Consider the following 21,307-nt stretch of genomic DNA (forward strand, 5'->3'; position numbering starts at 1 on the left):
TGTACAGTGTGGCCGAACACATCAGCGGTTTCCCCCTAGCGGATAGATGGGGACTGACAAGTGTCTCAGAGTACTCTCGAAATGGACACTGAGATGGAAACAGGGTGTTGTGTGTTGAAAAAAGACTCCAGCCAAGTTCAGAAATCATTTCCATTCCTGTTTGGAGAAGCCTATCCCAATTAAGGACTAAACAGAGTTATATTTATTTTCCATTCATTACTATTTTGTGAGTATCTACATGTGCTGAGGATTTTCTGATGAAAAAAGATCACAGAGGAAAAGACAAATAATAAAATTTTGATACTGCTATAATCAAGATTCAAATTAAGTTCAATGAGAGAGACAGAAGCCACCGAGTCTAGCATACTTAAGGGAGGCTTCTCTTCCTGAAAGTAGAAGAGGAGACTGCCATTTGGACACTGGGAGCAGAAATGGAGAGACTGCACTTCAGGGTGGCTGGAGGGAATAGCAAGTAAAAAGGCAGGGATGCATAAGCAGATTGAGATTTTAGTATGGCGTATGCAGGAGGTTCAAGGTTATAAAAATAGACAAGAGCTGGATCACAAAGGACCATTCATTTCTAGGAAAGCTACTTGGATTTAATCTTACAAGTATTTAAAAATTGGATTCTGTAAAGTTCTGGCTGCTTTTTGTAGAGGCAAGGAGTGAAAGAAAGGACTGGGTGCTTGGATCTCTAGTTAAAACATGGAAAATTACCATTGGAAAAGTAGAAAAGAGCAGCTATAATATGCTACCTTTCATATAAAAGACAAGGGATTTATCTGTTCCTTTGTGCACAAGAAATCCAGTGAGGATAAACCAGAAAATAATGAGAGTGGATATCTCCAGGGATAGATGGGAATGGAATAGAAACAAAGGGTAATGGACAGAGTGGTACAGATGAAAAGACAGTGACATTTCTCTGTGTGATCTTCAGTATGATGTCAACTATCAGAACCATGATTTTTTTGCTTACTTTCAAAATAAGTAAATAACTAAAATCAACCAGACTGTGGAGGAAATTTAAAGTGGACTACAAATATTTAAAAATAAACCAAATGGTATTACAAATAAAATACACAAACATCCTGAACAGGGTGCAAAATCTAAGTAAGCTTTGTTTTGGCTAGTGAACATATATATTTTTTTTCTATAGTTCTGTATAGTGTCTTAGAAAATTTCATAGTGTACTCTTTATTTGTCAGATATTTAGAAAGTAGTATGAGAATAAATATCACAGCAAATAATATATCTGAAAGTAAGTACGAAATGTACTTTCCAAGAAAATACAGATCTACAAAACTCTTTCTTGCAAATCACTTAATTGTAGTGTGACGTCATATGATTTATTCTGCCACAAACAATATAATGTCTTGTCTCTTGAGGAATATTGAAGTGAATAAAATTATACATACATTCCATTTTCTATTATGTCTTATTATTTCATTGGGATTGAAATATTTCATGGCTCATTTAGAAAAGTTCTACTCAAAAAATTTTGAAATAAGATTAACTTTCTTGTATAATTCTTTTAAAAAGACAAACACAAAAGTTATTTCCTCCTTAAATTCTCAATCCCAGGATCACATTTGGCTTTAGCAATTTAGAGGAAAAAGTAAAAAGTATGCTAAAATATGGGATTTTCTGTTTTAAGTTTTCATTTTACCCAAGTATTTTCAAAGAGCTTTCCTTTAAATAAAAATCCACTGGAATAAAGAAAAGGAATACCATATAAATAATCATCAAAATAAGGTATAACTTGATATACCAATGTTCACACCGAGGGATCATGTCTGTCATTTGTAGCCTCAAGAAAGAAAAACACTTCTTATTTTGAAATACATAATAAGGGAAATACAAAGGATGAGTGCAATTAATCTTCACCTTTTGTTTTGTAAAAGGGAATTGTTCATTTCTCTACATCCTCTAAGTCCTACAAATTTGTTTTGGACAAAAATGATCTCTATTCTTTGTGGTTTTACATTTTAATAAATGCAGAAACTTACATATCAAGTTTAATATTATTTTAATTTCTTATTATGACTAGAATAGTGAGCCAATACTGCAATAAAAATTGTATAAAATAGTTTAATACAGTTAATGAATAGGGAAGAAACTTTAAGGTTAAGCAATGTAACCATTTTCTTACTGAGCTCTCTTGTGGGTATAACATCCTTTGGGATTATGTTGCTAATTGATAGACCAAATTAGTCCAAGATGAAATTAATCTGAATAACTCATAAGCTTAATTGTTTTTCAACACTATAATTAACATACCTGCAGTTTAGTAACTTCACACGTAACTGAAGGTGATTCTTTGAAGCCTTGACCAAATACTCTCACTGTCATACAATTATATTTTCGAATATTACAGAATCCGGCATTCCCAAGTTCTATAATTTCAGGAGCCATGTCTTTGGAAAAAAATGATAAAACAAAATGGACAAATTTTCTGTAATTCTAGAAAAATAAAGTAATTATTTGCAAGGTCCAAATTAAAAGCATATGGAAAATAATTTATTTTGAAGTATAACCAAATTAAGTACTTTAATTAAACTATTAAATATTATGGGTAACTTGGTATTAAAAGAAGTGTGACCTACCATCAAGCCAATAAAAATAGCATTAAAGATACAACAGTGCCCAAATACACAGGTTTAATTAATGCTTTAATAATGTTTAGCACCAATTATATACAAGGATTAGCAAATTACTACTACAATGTCCTATGTTTTGTTTTTGCCATTTGGGTTTGTGCCATAGAGGTGGGTTATAGAAAAAATACTTCTGTAATGAAACAGTGTAATTAGCAATGTAATGTATTAACATTTTTAAAAATTCTTAAACAGAAGGGTTATCAAGGTTTTATAAAAATGTTATCAATGTTTTTATGTATTATTGCTATCTTATATACCACCATAATCTTAAGTGTACTTTCAATCATAGGAGAAAAAATTTTCCTAGCAGTCAGAGTTAACTGGTCTTCATATAGTTATATCTGATTCTGGTCTTGGTAAGTTCACACATCATCTGTATCAGCAAGATCTGGTTATCAAAATAGATAAATGCAGCATATAAAAGTAATTGAGTCCCCTAAGTACTGGCAAAATCTAGGTGAATATAACTTTGATAGCAGTAGACTATAAAATCATAAATTGTATACTCAAAACACTAAAAATGTTTATGAAAATTAATTTAAAAACATGCTAGTTTATTCTTTGATACTTAACAAATGTTTACTGAGCAATTTCTATTTTTCCAGATGTTATTCTAGGTAATGGAGATATATGAAAAGAACAAGTTCCTGCCTTCATATAACTTACGGTCTAATATGGGAGGACAAAAAATAAACAAATGAAAAATAAATATAAAGTGTACCACATAAATGTTTTCAAGACTACGGAGAAAACATATGTATTAACTATATCAAGGGAGATAGAGACTATGTGATTGTGTGCAGAAAACTACTTTATTTTGAAAGACTTTGGAAGAAGTCTGAGATAATATGATATTTGCAAAGAGAAGGAAGTCAATCATAAAGCTATGCATTGGAAGAATGCTCCAGTGAGAGGAAAAGTAAATTCAAAGGTCCTGAGGTAGGAGCAGGCTTGGCCTCTCTGAAAAACAACAAAGCAATCAGTTAAGAACATTGAGGAGCAATGAACTACGGAGAGAATGGTGGATGAATTCAGTGAGAGAGGAGGCTCAGATTGCATAAGGTCTTGTAGGACATGGTAGGGAATGTTGACTTTACTCAGAAGTAGAGACAGAGCCAATAGAGGGCATTAAGCAGGAGTACTGTGATCTCACTATCATTTCAAAGGGATCACTTTAGCTGCTGCATGGAAAATAAACTTTGAGAGAAGCTGTAATAATCCAGGTGACAGATAATGGTGGCTTGGACTAAGTTGTCGCAGAAAAGGCAATGAAATTCTTCAAAGCTAGAGCTGGATTTGCTACTAATGGATTAAACATGAGGCATGAAAAAAAATGAAGTCAAAATGACTACAAGTTTTTAATACGAACAAATCAGAGGAGTGAAGTTTACATTTACTAAGATAGAAAAGGGCAGCACGGTGGGGGTAGAAGGAACATCAGAAGCCACTGGTTTAACAGCTAATGAAATCCAATTGACTTTTAGTAATTTCTTGCTCTAATAAACTGAGATACAAAGTAGCTTGTGCCATGTAGATAGGTTAGAGAAATTGTTAAACAAATTGGTATAATTAGTAAAATATTATAAACACAGTACTCAACATACACTGAATCTGAGTTCTAGAGAAATAGAAATCTGAGTTCTACAAGTAGAATTCTACTTGTAGAGAACTGTATGCAAGGGCCCTGAGGTCAAGAAAACCTGGTGTTAAGAAACCAAAGAGGATGGAACAAACGAGTGAGGGTTTTAGTGGTAGGGGATGAGGTTGAAGGCATATGCTATGCCTGAACATGCTGTGCTTATAGGCTATTATAAGTACCCAGCTTTTACTATAAGTAAGATAAGACACTTTGGAAGTATTATTACTGTATTGCTTAATATAATTTATGTTCTTTTCCCAATATAATCTGAAGGAGCGCTGTTAAAATACTGAAGGTAAAAGAGAACAAAGAAGTTTTCATAATCAAATAACAAGCACAATATCAAAGCTGGGGGTACTTACTCACCATGGGAATCACTGCAATCATAGGAACTAAAACCTGGGGAACATACACATCCCCATTCCATACACTGCCCATTGCCGCTGCATAAATTGGGGCATTTTAGTACTGAGAGAATGTCTTCAATTGACTTGCCATATTCTTCTGTTTTGTATTTCCCATCTTCCAAAATTCTCTTTTCACATTCATTTTCTAAAAGAGCCACACCTGCTTCTGCCCAGCTAAGATCATCTTTTAGGAGAACATCCTTAACACACATGTCTATAGCACGGTCTAGGCTCTTGCCCAGAAAGGCAAGACAATGTCTTCCTATGCTGGAGTTAGCAAGAGTCTGCTGGCAGAGTGCCAAAGTGCTGTATTCAGTGAGCCCAGAGGGTGTGGGCCATGTAGGGACAAACTCTTGGTGGACATCCTCAGAATGGTCCTCAGGGAAGAAATAAGTGAATTCTTCTAGGTCACTTTGGCTGAGACTTTGGAGAGCAAACATAGGAAGAAACTCATAATTTATGTCTTGCCGTTTCCATCTGTTTTGTGGGTCCCACCTTTTCTCCTGGTTATGGCTACCCTGGTCCTTTGTATGCTTCCCATTGTCCGAAGTGTTTGGTGTCTCTCGTTTTTCATTTCCAGGATGTGTTTGTAAATGTAAGCCCAGTTTGGTTAGGTTCGCGTGCTTTTTTTCTTGAAAGAAATTCAAACTATTTTCTTCTCCAAATGTATACTCCTTTATCCCTCTAAGAAGAGTTTCTGAATTAATATATTCAGAGGTGACATCTAGTTCTGGTATCAGGAAAGAGAACCTGACATGTTTGAGATCTTTGCAACCTGAAACAATCTCTGGTTGAGAAACAATGTCCAGGTGATCAGAAGGATATAAAGAATTAGTGTCCAGTGAGCAGCTACAATAGGATTGTTTTCCAGGCGATGGTGGAGAAATTGGCATTGTGTCAAACATGCTTTTCCCTGGCAAAATCCTTCCAAGTACAAAACAGAAAAGAAGAGTAATTTGGACAAGAACATTTTTTCTCAGTAATGTGTTGCAAAAAAAAAAAAAAAAAAAAAGCAGAATACTGCATCACCACTCATTTAAAATCTAACATGAATATACACGAATATAATAACAAATGAAAATAATTTACTTTCTTACCTCCATTCATTAATAAAAGTAAAAAGATTATTGAAAGTTGAACTAATTTTGGTTCCATTTTTATTATGGAAATCATTGTCTGGGTTTTCATCAAAGGTGCCACAGAGTCCCAAAGTGTTTCGGTAGTCTAAGCTAGGGGCTCGGATTGTTAAACTCATGCCCCACTCACTAAGATCAGCACGGATAAATGCTCCAGAAGAAAACCAGATCTGAAATACAGGAATAAATCAATTGCATTAAATTGGTATAAAATACCACATTAATACATGAAATACAAAAAATGTGTGTTGAATTTATTTATATATGTTCAGCATATTTTGATACAAGAATGAAAACTCTATATTTCTAACTGTTCCTGAATATTTATTCTTAACTATACATTTCATCTCTAGAATATGATTTATTAGGCACTGTCAAAAATAATTTTTAGCAATAACCTACCAAGTTACCATACTGAAATCTTAAAGTAAGGTTGCTTAGATTTGACAAAGTCAAATACGTTGTGTCTATTTGTGTGTGGAAAATTTTTTAAAAATGTTATTCCTATGGAGATCAATGTTAATCAAAAAGCTTTATTTAGGGGAAAATAACTAATACTAAAAAAAGACAGCTCTCAACTTAATCGAGATGAAAAAAGTTGAGAAACCAATCCAAAATCTGTAGGAAAAGAAGGAAAAATACTTTTAACCTTAAAGAATCATACATACTGTGACTTTTCTTCCTAAGTAAGATTCACTTATCTTGATATTGCTCGTTGCATCTCGGCTCTTTACAGATAAATACGGCTGTGATTCATGCAGCTGGCCACTGCACATATCAAAAGTAACTAGATCACCTTCCTCTTTGGCAACAAACCCACAGTTACAGGACACAGGATAGTGAAGGCTTCCACAGTCCCACTGGCGCACATGGACTTCAAAATCACGTGACATACTCTTATAAAGCACAAATGTTCCGGTCTTGAAATTATCATATACCCTAGCATTAACAAAAAGCAACTGCATTAAGAATTGGTCAAAAATGCCACTATAAAACATTTAAATGCAAAAAACTGTGTGTTAAATTTATTTATACACATTCAATATATTTTGGGGCAAGAATGAAAAATCCGTATTTCTAATGCACTGGATAAAACAAAGTAGTGGTCAGCACCTAATCTCACAACTTGTTTCTTCTTTTCCCCACTTTGGCTAACCCCTAGATCCCGCCATCTCCTCCTACCCCTGCTGTAGTTTTCTTCAGAGTACCTCTGTTTCTCAGATACACCATGTATTTTATTTATTAATCACACAAATCTCTCTTTAACCTTACAGAAGGAAGCTGCATGAGAGAGGGCACTCTTGTTTTACGCTCTGCCATAACCCCAGCATTTAGAACAGGACTTGTCACTTGTTGCACAATTAATTTTGTTGAATTATAGCTAATTAAATTAATCCCCACTATGCAGGGAGGTTTTTCCACTAAAACTTCTAAGTTTTCATTAAAACCATAAAGGATTCTTGTATGTGGGATCAAATTCTACAGCTTTTTAATACTTGCTCAAACTTTTGGAGCATCACTTGCTATGGAGGATTTCTTTATATACCTAGTTGCTCATGTTGAATAATTTTACTGCTGCTGATCACATTAAAATATCTTTATTATTTAATTTTTTTAATGTTTTATTGATTTCTGAGAGAGACAGTGTGAACAAGGGAGGGCCAGAGAGAGAGGGAGACAGAAATCTGAAACAGGCTCCAGGCTCTGAGCTCTCAGCACAGAGCCTGACGCAGGGCTTGAACCCACAAACCGCGAGATCATGACCTGAGCCGAAGTCAGATGCTTAACTGACTGAGCCACCCAGGTGCCCCAAAATTATCTTTAAAAGAATAAATTACCTTACATCATGAAGAAAATTTTGACCCAACAAAGAGGTGTTCTTAAAATTTTCTTGAGGGACATCTTAAAATCATGTATTCCCCAGAAGAGTATAAACTGAGTTTAAATCCTTGTGGACAGATATTAATAGCAAGATAGCTTAGATTACTTTTTGGACATTTTGACCTTTTTATTTGCATTCTAGGGGCAGATATCTAGGTATTTATGATAGCCACAGTAGTTTACCCCTGAGTATCCTTGTCATGAATTGGAAGTGTTCAGGTTTTTAGAAGTGTTTAGCTTTTTAAATAATTATAATGTATTAGTTTAATCATCTTGCCTAAACCAAAAAGATTATTTCAGAATCTTGCAGAAATGCAACATAGTAAATATCTCTAGAGGAAATATTTTAATCATTATTAAACATAACTAAATGTTCAAGTTAAAATGACTATTCATATTTGTACGAATCTTCATTTTTACAAATCCAGGCTCACTATAAATCTGTATATTTACCAAAGGCTAAAGTTTTAGGCAAAATCATTCCACACAAATAAGTCAGTATTTTGAAAGAAGCCAATGTCTTTCTTTCTAATTTTTCAGTGAGTAAGACTAGAAACCAAACAACAGCAAAATCCAAAAGAAGCAAAATCTATAAAGAAAAAAAACTTTCAGGAAATTACCTGCCATCAAATGTAATTATATGTGGGTCAGTAAATGAATAGCAGTAAGCAGTTGGGACATCCTTTACTTTGATCTTAAAAGCAAAGATATTTTTGGTAAATATTATTATTAATTGTATTTAGTGACATGCAGTAAATTGCTTAGCAATCTCAATGAATTTTCAATTAATTATTGTTTTTTAATCATAGTTATGGAAATTGAATCATTTAAAATGGAAAAACTTATTGAGTAATTTTGAAATGAAAAGTTTATAAGATGTATTGAACAAATAAATATATCTTTTTTAAAGCTTCAATTGTGAAGCTATTTTTGTAATTTGTCAACCTGGATGCTGTCTGGAATGTAGCTGTTCCACAGGAAATCCTCATTAACTATAGGTTCCACTACAACATGTGTGATTCTATCTCCGTCTCGAGAAAAATCTGTTACAGCAGTGTAGGACACAAAAGCACGGCTACAGGATCCATTAGCACACGATGATGTCTGGTGAAGGTCCACGTGACAGGAAGACAGTGCCAAATTTAAACCTAGCTGTTCTTTACCTATTTTGTGAAAAAAAATACATTGAGACTTTTTGTAAGGTAATATACGAACAACAGCATGTAATAACTTGATAACATGAAAAATTAAATCCAGAGATTGTTATTTTCTCTTATTTAAAAAGTATGGTTGTAATTTTGTCTAAATGTGTAAATTTTTTCTAAAGCTATTGAACTCTACTTGATCTTTATAAATAATCAACTTCAATACATACATACATATGCATATGTAGTACTATTTTCAATAAGGTTATAAATCCACATGTGCCTTAATAAAATTTATGACCAATATATAAACTTTATTGTTTCTGTGAAAAAATCAATTTCACTACCAAAAACCAAAATTTGATGTTCTTTCTGACTAAGAATTGTGCCTTGGGTCCAGATATATCTGTAATATTTCATACGGTTTGTATTCATGTTCAATCCATTGTTGAGTGATAGCAATGGTTATTTGTACAGATAATTATTGGATCATCATCTTAAAAATAGAAAAATTAAAATAAATTAAGTAATTCCACACAAGTAATAAACTCTCTATTGCTTTTTATCTCTCCAATGTCCCAATATATTTAGAACCTTGAGATGCTCCCTTTCCTATGGAAAAAAGAACAAAAAATAATTTAGAAAGAAAATAGTAACAGAAGAGAGAAAGGAATTTTGGGAATCTGTGAAACTATACAAAAAGGATAGATTGCTCCGAAAACTGGCAGCAAAGCAAGTCTGCTCTCATATCTAACTATTATAAAATCCTTCTGAGATTCAGAAAAAAAAGTAGCAGTTTTTGTAAACTTTCTATCTTCTTTTCTTCCACACATGGTTTTCAGGTATAAAATTATATTGGTCTGATATAGAACACTGCACTAGATTCAAAATTACTGGGAAAAAAAGTTCCTCTTCATGCATTTTCCCCCTGGAAATACATACTGTTCCTATGCACATAAAAAAATAACAGAAACATCCAAACTCTTAGTCAGCTCCCTAAAGTTACTATGGAATATATCTGGCTTGGATATAACCCCTGACATCATTTCCCCTGGTCCATGGTATGAGGGCCAAGTATTGCTCTCTGTAAGCCTGTGAAAAAGCAGCATGGTAGTTGCGGAGATACGTTAGGAAATACCAATTTTTTCTCTGTGGAAGTAGGTATGTAATGAAAATACATTTAAAAAAGATAAGATGAGGCAAATCCAGAATGAAATCCAGAAATTATTCTCCTCCAGGAAAAAGGGAAATTATTTTCATTTTATTTATTTAAAAACATTTTAATGTTTATTTGTTTTCTCAAGAGAGGCAGAGCATGAGTGAGGGAGGGGCAGAGACAGAGAGGGAGACACAGAATCTGAAACAGTGAGATTTCTGACTGGGCTTGAACTCGGGAATGGTGAGACCATGACCTGAGTCAAAGTTGGACACTTAGCCAACTGAGCTACCCAGGCACCCCAGGAAATTATTTATAATTGACAAATAGCAGGGACATGGAAATTTCTAAAATGTATATACATATTGCTTTTATATTATTATAATAATGCTTGTCTTGCTGCAAGAATTGAGAGCACACAAATATAGTTTGAAATACACTTGCAGCTGTAGAAAATTTTTGCCTGACACAAGTTTGAAAAATATCATAGTAACATTGTCCTCTTCCTATTCTCCCCCATAAGCTGTAGTAAAATTTACAAAATATACTTTTCACATGTAATTTGAAGTAAAATTATGTCAAACAGTCTGAGAGAGATGGTTTACTTGCATATTTTTGTGCTGAATTTCAAAACACAGTGTTGCTCACAGTGCTCCTGCAATCTTAGTAAGTGGCTGGGCATTTATTGCCTACGCCTGTTTACTGTCACCTGTCCTCAGGACAGCCTCTCCTGATGCCTCTCTCTATTTCCACATCCATCTCTCTTCTGGGTGTATAATTCCCATGGGACTCTCTCTTCAAGCACTTTTATCCTTTGCTTCTCTGATTTAATTAGTTATAATAAAACTGGAAGTCCTAGACACACTGTATTTGGTGTATTTACTACATAAAATTTCATGTCCTATGGGGAAAAGGTATGTAAACAGAATCTCTCTTAAAGGTCATATTCTAATTTATGTATCTCTTATGTGCTTTGGTATCTACCTCAGAGTCCGTGGGAGAAACAGAATTCAACTAACCCAATCACTGCCATCCATGCTTTTTCCTCTCATGGTCTATCAGGTTCTATGGGAGAATTAATCTCTCCCTATATAGCTGTGACAGTGACATATATGCAGCCACACATCACACAATCTATGTAATTTGTAATTTAAATAGAATTTTATAACAAAAGATCTCAAGCACAAGCTTACGTTAGGGAGAGAAGTATAAAGAGTATATTAGGAGATCCATGTAGCATAAGCTTGAACTTATGTTTGTATAATATATTACACCTCCCTAGTTAGGGATATTTGGAAAATCTTAAAGAACAGTTTGTCCCTCCATCTTTAAAAACAAAGCAAAGAAAAAAATAAGTAGCAGAACAAGAATGAGAAAGAGGAAGAGAAAAATGATGAGGAGGAGTTGTTCATCACTGTTTTTTTTTTTTAATACATGCTACAAGCCCAAGAGGGATAAACATGAATTGCAACATAGATTGTTTTGACAGTCAATAACATGGCCCCGTATTATTAATATGGCTGAGTTATAATTTGATGTAAACACACAACATAATTAATTATATGCATACTCTCCAATGACTTTTTCTAGGAGAAAAAAAGCATTAATTATTGTTTAAAATCCAATAATAAAATTAAGTGAATTTAGTGTATTACCTTGATCAACAGTTTTCAGTTTTAGTGAGATTTTGCATTCCTGGTCAAGCTTACTGAATTCAGAACAAATGATAGGAATTGTACTCTCTATCTTCAAGTGATATTCTTTCCCATCTTCTGATATAGTGCTTAATTCAGGGTGTAACTGGTATAAGAAAATATATAGTCATGTAAAAATAGAATTTATTCCCAAGATAAAATTTTGCTACAGCATTTTTAACAGCTCATATTTTGCTAAATAAGCTGGGAGTATTAACTTAAGCCTTGGAATTTTTCAAGTTAACAAGATTAATTAAAACCAAACCCTCAAAAAACTAGCAGACATAGAAGAATACACAGAGACGCTATACTGCTCTCAGCTGAGGCATAATTTGGTTCCCCAGCATGGCAGGTAGTCTGGTAGAAATTTGCCTTAATGATTCTGGTTCTGGAATAGGCACTGGAGAGTAGAGGAGACAGAGAGAAGCCTATATTCTTTCATTTGTTTGTTAACATATACTGACTCATCAATCTAAGAGTGTGTTTATTCTTAGGGACTAATATCACCCTTAACATAAGTTAGAAATTTAAGGATTTTTGCATATATAAATCAAAATATCATTGTCACCTCAAATATCTCAACCTTTAGCTTATTTTGCAGCCTCTGTCTTCCTCAGTTGGATCACTGAGTGCTGAAGTCTAGGACAAATGGTCCCATCCCAGTTCATAGGCTAATCCTTTTTTGAGGCAGAAGTTTTTACTCAGTCTGAATTCCTGGCTAGCTTCCTACTAGACTAACTAGAAACATCTCCTGGGGGCTGACCACTGACCCAAATGTTGTCTGCTGAGTGTTCACCAATGGAGAACAGATCCGAAGGTTCTGTGTCCCCAAGGTCTGAGCTGTTCTCCCCTCCTACCATGATTATGATCTTCTGACAACATGGTTACTCTTCTCACTCTTTCCCTGGTCCCTACTGTGTATAAATGGACTTTCTCCAGAGCAGTTTTTGTCTTGGCTCTCACAATCGATTGTGAATCGTATTCATACAATCTATCGATTGTACTCTCTTGTCCTTGAACTGGAGAGGAGTTCAGGTCAAACTCCAGTCCTGTGGCTGAAGTCACAAGGGGTGTACAGTGCCTGCCTGACTAGACCTCACGATACTGCCCCATTCCTTCCACCACTCCCGGATTCCCTGTCATGCTTGCTCACCTGCTGTAATAGATCACTTGTTCTTGGACCTCCCAGGCTACCAGCAGTGACCACAGATATTGCCTTGCTTAGTTAGGTCCATCTTCACAGTTCATAGACCCCAGATTTCTGGGTCAATTCTACTCTAGTCAGAGGCTCCAGTACCTGACCTGGTACTTGTCTTCCAAAATGCATGCTAACTAAATGTCAATACTCTAACTTTTGGATATGTGATAGAATGAATTATGGGAATAAAACTTTTGTTTTTAATTTTTTAAATTATTTTGAGAGAGAGTAGGCTCGCACACAGATTCAGGAGGGACAGAGAGGAAGAGAGGGAGAGAGAATTCCAAGCTCCACAATGTCAGTGCAAAGCCTGATGTGGGGCTCAAATTCATGAACTGCGAGATCATGACTTGAGCCAAAGTCAGATACTTAACCGACAAGACAACCAGGCATCCTACTTTTATTCTAAATTGAGCTATTTCTGAAAAGATATGCAAGTATATTCCAAGTTTAGTCAATTAACAGGGGCTCTCAAACAGTACTGTGCATTAAAATTATTTGTTTGTGTGTTTGTTTGTTTTTAAATATAGACTCTTGGATCTCAGTATTCAGTCTGTGATGAGGTCCTGGAACCAGCATCCACAGATCACAGTATGGAAAAAAAAAGCGATAGAGAAATAATCTTTCTGATCCATCCCCGTGGCTACATACCTTAATGCCTGCAAAAAATTCTTGGCTTTCAATGGCTAAGCTTTGTACATGTGGATTCTCCAACAAAAAGATGGAAGCAACACAGAATATCTATGAACAGAGTTAATGAATAATCATTTAGCAATACAATTATGGACCAAATATGTGTAAACTATCATATTCAAGTACTTAACCTATAGTAGACTGTGCATGAAAGATAATAAGCTAAACAATTTTAAATCTTTCTTGAAAATTCAGAAAAATTCACAATTTAAAAATTTAGCTATTCAAACCTCAACATAAATCAAAGACTTTGTATTTAAGATATATTTAAAAATGGATAATAAGTAACATTACCATTAAAAAAATGAAAACTTTTTTTAGAATAAAAACATATCACTTTAAAGCAAGAAAGAGGCATCAAGTTATAAGGGTTCACTGATAATTCAGCAAATGGTAACAGAAGATATTCATATGTAGTCATTAAGATTACTGACTCATCCACCATCATTTGAGTTAGCACAATTGCCAAGGAGAAAAGAAAAAGAAAAACATTAGTGCTTTGTATTCTGGGGATGAAAGTATATTTAGGATCTGTTAAAAAAATCCATTTTTGAAAATTAATACAATCATGAAAAGAAAAGAAAACTCAAGTTATTTGTGAACATACCCTATCTCCGAGTCTGAGATTTATTCCATCCAGTTCTAAAAGAGAGAATGCCTGAATTGTGGTCTCTTGCTTCAGCTCCTCTTTGATTTCTTGAGAAGAAAGCCTAGACCAAGTTATGAGAAATCCCACCGAAGTGTTTGTATGGGAAACATCAAAAGCACACCTACAGAAAAGCCTGGATTCAATCAGCTCCACCGCAACTTCTGGCCTTCCTGGAGGGGGTGGTGGCATTAAGGCAGACAGCTGATCTGACAGGAGAAGATGCATAATCTGTCGTCAGTCAGGCATCTTAAATAATGGATCAAGACAAGGGGAAAGCTCACGGAGACTGTGACTCAGGGATTTATATTAGGAAAAGTAAAATACATTCAGAAAGATAACTATTCTCTAGCAACCAGCAAAGCAGTACATTCTTAATTTTGACCTTACAATAATCACAGAAATATTGATAGCAGGGAAATTTATCAGTGCATCAAGTGTATATAATGTACATTGGATGTGTCTACCATTGAAAAGTCTAGCTCTTGAACATAAAAGTAATTTACCTTCTTTTAAACAATTTCTGAAAGATTTCCCTTTCTAAAATATTGAACAAAGAAATAAAATTAAGGTTTTCTTATGTTATAATTTCTTGCTTAAAAAATAGTCATTTATAGGGGTACCTGGGTGGTTGAGAATGCAGCTTCAGCTGAGGTCATGATCTCATGGTTCATGAGGTTAAACCTTGAAAGCTTTCAGGTGCTGAAAGCTCAGAGCCTGAAGCTTGCTTTGGATTCTGTGTCCTCCTCTCTCTCTGCCCCTCTTCTGCTCTCTCTCTCTCAAAAATAAATAAACATTAACTTTGTTTTAAAAAAAGAGCCATTATAACGTAAATTCAAAAGACTTACTATTTTCCCCTTATAATTTACTTTTGTAACTCAACCCATCATTGCTCTGGGTTGAAAGAGCAGCTCATTACGGTAGCGATTATACTGCTTAGTGAAAGACATCAAGTGTTAAATGACAATCTTAATCTTTTCATTTTTCTGATGTTAAAACCTTTGAAATTTTCTCAAGGAACTCAGGAAGATTTTGCAATTTTCATCTTCGGTCATTTGCGAGATTAAATTTGGGGATCGAAAATGTTTCTAAATGAGTTTTTTAAATTTGTAGAGAAAAATATCTAAGTGATAAACTTTACAAGATTTAAAATATATGTGCTGAAATGTACAAATATTTTTTATGATATACATGGTAATTTTACAATAATTGCAAAAGTAATTTTTCAGACCCGGCATAGATTTTTGAAAACTCTGAGGGATTCTAACCTAATTGTAAGGGAAAAAATAGCCTTTTTAATTTTAAGATATTTTAAAGTGCTATTTTTTTAGTTATTCAATTACAAAATCCCAATAGCAAATGATTTTTTTTCAAATTAATATGAGTAATAAATATTGTTCTTTTTTATTTTGAGAGACAGAGTGAGTGAGCGAGAGCGAGAGCGAGAGAGAGGGAGAGAACATGCAAGTGAAGGGCCTAAGTAACGCCATTTTGAGATTAAGGCCTCCATTAAGAGCAACCTCGGGCTGCACGTAGCCCCAGTTCCAGGAAAAACTTTAGCTGAAACCACCCATGGACCACCCTCAGCCAATCAAAAGAAGCTAAGAAAGATAGGAGTAACATTCCTATGGTCTGAGTCAGGGTCTGGGGACTATAGATAACTACTCTGTACAAACTAGCCAAGCACCCACTGCTTGCCTGAACCCCAGGCGGGCCCTATAAACTCACCTCACAATTGGTAATTTTCAAAGGATTCTCAAAGGTCATGATTGGGTCCCGCCAAAAGTAACAAACACCTCACTGACACTGAATGGTCAAAACTGTTGCCATGGGTGCTGTACAATTATGACTGGTGCTTATGTGATGATGTGATGATGCTATGCTACAACATGTGCACTGTTACAACCCCATCCCTTACCCCATAAAAACCCTGCTTGCTATTGTTCGGGGCTTCACTCTGCTGCCGCTGCATCAGTTGATGGGTGAGCCCCTGCTCGAGCTTGTAATAAAGACCCTTATATACTAGCATCGGTGTCGGCTCCTTGGAGGTCTCTGGGGATTCGCAATTCAGGCATGACACAAGCAGGAAAAGCACAGAGAAAATACCAAGTAAACTCCGTGCTGTCAGCACAGAGACCAGCTCAGGGATCAATATCAATTTTGTCTATGACTTGAGACAAAATCCAGAGTCAGATGATTAACTGTCTGAGCCACCAGGCGCTCCTAATCTAAATAATAAATACCTTGCCAAACACCCTAAACATTAGGCCAAATCATTATGTTCAGATTTTAAAGAAATAATAGACTACTCTTTAGTGCACTGGTTTAAAAAAAATTATATATCTGGGGAAAAATTTCCTGTTAAATAAATTAGGAGAAAGAAGTTCAACTTATTTCCAAACAGGGAAGGACTATCTATGGAAATGATTTTTAAGAATGTGAGAAGACAGATAACTGAAACGAAATTAACTCATGAAAATTAAAATTTTTGAATCAATATTTTAAATGGCATCAACTATCTGGGTGAAAAAACAGATCATTGCTCACAACAACATAGATCAAAGAAAATTTGTCAACATACATTTAAAGGAAAAGTTTGCAAAAACAGCAAGAGTTAAACTATCTCTTCTTGTACCTTTTTGTCAATTCTAATATTAGTAGTTGCTGAATATGTTAACATATTCTCTATTTTATCCTGAAGCTGTTGACTTTTGACTCAATATTTCCATTCAAGTGTTATCTCCACCAATTGTCTATGATTTTATATGGCATTTTTTTCCAATTTTGCATAAACCTTCTGGAGAGCATACAGGGCTTAAAATTATTGCTTATCCAGAAAAGAAAAGTGATTTCACTATAATATATGTATATGAGAAAGAAAATCCAAACCTATCATGCAGGTTATATGTAAAGTATAACACTTATGCTTTATGTTTAATACTACTAGTATTAGGGATATTGTTTTGTTCTTTTAAGACACAGCATTTAATTAAACTGAGACTTTCAGATAAAATAACAACTTGTTTAAACAACACTAGAAAAAGGAGCTGGAAAATCCATTTACAACTGGAATAGAGAACAACTCAAGAGTGATTTACTGTGAGCATTGTCATTTTGTTTTTTGATAAAGAGTGTGAGTTGGGGAGGGGAAGAGGGAGAGGGAGACAGAGACTCTTAATCAGCCTCCACGTCCAGCATAGAGGCTGACATCGGGCTCGATCTCCCAACCATGAGATTATGACCTGAGCCAAAATCAAGAATCAGATACTTAACTGAATGAGCCACCCAGGCACCTCTTATTTTTAGCATTATTATAAAAGTAGTTTTCAAAGCCAAAACATATTAATTTTTAGAACTGGTATCTAAATATTATATCATCTATCCTGATTTATTTTTTCATTGAAAAAATTTTTTAACATTTATCTATTTTTGAGAGAGGGACTGAGCATGAGCAGAGGATGGACAGAAAGAAAGAGGGAGACAGAATCTGAAACAGGCTCCAGGCTCTGAGCTGTCACCACAGAGCCTGATGCGGGGCTCAAACCTATGAACCATGAGATCATGACCTGAGCTGAAGTTGGACACTCAACCGACTGAGCCACCCATGGTCCCCATCCTGATTTGTTTTATGTCATTATGGTTTCTTTCATCTTTCAAACACCTTAGTTAATATATGTCAACAATGCTGTATTCATTTATTATATCCTCATATCATCATCAATATACTTGATCAAAAGGTCCCACAAAAAGGCTAAGGTTTCAATAATAATTTTAATGTTTTCTCATCCTTTAAGTAGATATCATAAATTTATCAGAAGATCTATTTAGAGTGATTTATTTTAAGAAATATTGGCATAGGGTTTTTTTTAGTTTGGAAACAACTTTTAAAATTTTAAGTTAGAAAATCAAAGAAATACAGATTGGAAGGAGTAGAAAAATTGTGAGTACCATTAACATTTTTGGTGTTTATCTTTCAAGAGTAATTTGGTATAAATGCAATCATTTTCAGAAAATAAAAATGAGATTGTGCAACATAATTTGATTTCTAAGCTATACTATACCATTAATATTTACTAATATCAAAGAATGTATTCCTGAATTTAATATTGTTTATAGAATATTTTATCATCATGGGTACATCAAAAATATTTAATCATCAGCAGTTATTGTATATTTGCAATTTAGTTTTTCATATTATTAGAAAAATGCTGTTTTAAACATCATACTTACATGCTTCTTTAAATATTTCTGTATTGTTTTGAAAATGGAATTATTGAGAACAAATATATGTACAGTTTTAATATTGTTGAGATACACTGCCAAATATTTCCTCATAAAAAATTCTACCAACATACACACATGTCTGTAATGTATGGACAATGCCCAACTCTGTAAATCTGCTAATTGCAGGACTATTCCTTAAAGGAATGATAAAATGATTTTTATTCTTGATAGTCACTAGACTGAGACGATGTCAAATAGCATAATTAACATCTAAAGTAAGTTACAGAACATAAAATCCTATTGAAATGGGGGCACCTGGGTGGCTCAGTTGGTTAAGAGTCCAACTCTTGATTTTGGCTCAGGTCATGGTCTCACAGTTTGTGAGACTAAGGCCTGCACCAAGTTCCATGCTGACAGCACAGAGCTTGCTTGGGATTCTCTGTTTCCCTCTTTCTCTCTGCCCCTCCCCTTGCTTGTGCTTGCTCTCTGTCTTTCTCAAGAGAAATGAATAAACAAAAAAACTTTGAAATTGTTAGTTTATAAACCATTAAAAAAATAAAATGTGATACTTACGAACACAGTCACCACTAATTTCAATTTCATCAGGGTCACATGGGTGTAATTTTGCATCAGAAATAGCTGCAAAAGGTTAAGGTTTGTATATTTATTCAATTGAGCATAAAGATATAAATACATACATAAATATCTGAAACGACAATTCTTTGGAGAAGTATCTTTTAATACAGACTAAGACTTACTTGTTTTCATTTTCATTTATAACAACTTTTTCCCTTTTCAGGATGAGATCAAGTGGAGTTAATTTGGAATCATACTTTAAAACAACTACAGCTTTCATATCTTGTTTTCTAAATTTTAGTCTACATTATTAAGTAATGAAACTACAATTTCCATAATTAAAAAAAAGCTTTTTTTATGTTTCTTTATTTTTGAGAGAGAAACATAGCATAAGCTGGGGAAGAGAAGAGAGAGAGGGAGTCACAGAACCCAAAGCAGGTTCTAGACTCTGAGCTGTCAGCACAGAGCCCATCACAGGGCTTGAACTTATGAATCACGAAACCATGACCTGAGCCAAAGTCAGACACTTACCCGACTGACCACTCAGGTGCCCCTATGATTTCTATAAATTTATACAACAATTTGTTTGAACCACTTCTGTGGAACTTGTCTCCCCTATAGTCATGTTCAGGGTAACAGAAATGAGTTGACAGCTGTCATTAGTTCATTGGAACAAGGGTAACTACTCAAAGATAGGTCCATCAGATTGCTTCTTAGAAGAGTTCAGAATTTAAACTGAGAGATAACACGTTGAAGGCTGAGTCAAGTCAATGATGAAGTTCCATACGAATGTCTATAGACTCCTATTGCTAACTTCACTGGAGCGGCTCTAAAGCTCATACCTTCGAAGGTCTTCCTATTTAACTCTTCCACAGATTCAATTACATATCCAAAATCCTTAGAGGTCATGAGTTTTAAACATTATTTCAACTGTTTTCTGTTATTTGCAAGTCAAACTAATGATTCACTGAGTTATATTTTTATTTGCATTTTGATCAGAGGTCATTTTTAAAATTTGTATATTGATATACAATTTGTTCAAACTACGGTCCTTTTTCTAAAGAATTGACTATATTCAGTGTTGAAAATCAGTTAATTATGTGTATGTTGATTTATTTCTGGACTCTATTCTTTTCCACTGATCTATCTTCATAGATGACTGTAACTTTATAAGTCTATAAATTGCCCAAATCTTTCCCTTATCAACATAGTTTTGGGTATTGTAGGTATTTTGTATTTCCATATAAATTTTAGGAAAACTTGTCAATCTCCACAAAAAAGAAGCTTGCTGAGATATTGATTAGGACTGTTTTAGAGCTATACATTATTTTGAGAATTGATTTCTTAACATTGGATCTTTATTCTATAAACATGGTTTATTTCTCCAGTATTTTAAGGTTTCCAGTTTCTCTCAGCAAAGTTTTACTGCTTTTACTTTATAGGTCTTTACATTTTTCTCTATATTTTTTGCTAAGCATTTCATATACTTGTTACTGTAATTGGTATTTTTAGATAAAATTCCTGCTAGTATGTATATAAAGAAATACAAATGATTTTTATATGTTGATCTTATTTTCTTTCAGTATTCTTACTAGTTCTGGTAGCTATTTTGCACATTGCACTGGATTTTCTAAATAGATGATCATATCATATGCATTTATATGCATGAGGGATATAGTTTTCTTGTAACATCTGTGTCTGCTTTTAGTTTGAGAATAATATTGACTCTACAGAAAATTTTTGGTCCCTACTACTCATTTTTCTGGAAAAGTTGTGTAAAATTTGTATTATTTACTCCTTTATTATTTGTAAGAATTCCCAAGCCATCTTGGCCAGGGTTCTTTTATGTTTGTTTTGTTTTGTCTTTTTTTGTTTTCTCTGTGGGATGGATTTTAACCAGAAATACAATTTGTTTAACAAATATAGGGTCATTGAAATTATCTTTTTTTCTTTTGAGTGAGTTTTAGCATCTGTGTATTTCAAGAAATATGTGTACTTAAGTTGTCAAATGTTTTAGCAGTTATTCATAAGAATTCTTTATTGAGGGACGCCTGGGTGGCTCAGTCGGTTAAACATAATAATTCTTTATTCTTTTAATAACTTTTAATTCTTAACATCTATTTTATCACCTCTCTTACTGCTGATATTGCAAATTTCTGTCTTTCCTTTTTTTACTTTTTTCATTTTGTGTATTATTCCATTGATTTTCACTCTGATCATTATTTCCATTCTGCTTACTTTGGTCTCATTTGTGC

At 34.1% G+C, this 21,307-nt stretch overlaps 1 protein-coding gene across 1 annotated transcript in view; it reads right to left on the reverse strand.

The window, feature by feature from the left end:
- Positions 1 to 21,307, reverse strand: part of VWDE (von Willebrand factor D and EGF domains) — a 73,904-nt gene that overhangs the window by 33,171 nt on the left and 19,426 nt on the right. The window contains 10 exon segments of the mRNA XM_039256396.1: positions 2,278 to 2,414; positions 4,663 to 5,627; positions 5,801 to 6,009; positions 6,508 to 6,778; positions 8,341 to 8,414; positions 8,666 to 8,883; positions 11,677 to 11,821; positions 13,565 to 13,654; positions 14,214 to 14,461; positions 19,050 to 19,115. Coding sequence (XP_039112327.1) covers positions 2,278 to 2,414; positions 4,663 to 5,627; positions 5,801 to 6,009; positions 6,508 to 6,778; positions 8,341 to 8,414; positions 8,666 to 8,883; positions 11,677 to 11,821; positions 13,565 to 13,654; positions 14,214 to 14,461; positions 19,050 to 19,115 — 2,423 coding nt within the window.

Source organism: Hyaena hyaena, unplaced genomic scaffold (genome assembly GCF_003009895.1).
Source record: "Hyaena hyaena isolate Hyena2069 unplaced genomic scaffold, ASM300989v1 scaffold_569, whole genome shotgun sequence".
In the NCBI taxonomy this organism is placed as follows: Eukaryota; Metazoa; Chordata; class Mammalia; order Carnivora; family Hyaenidae; genus Hyaena; species Hyaena hyaena.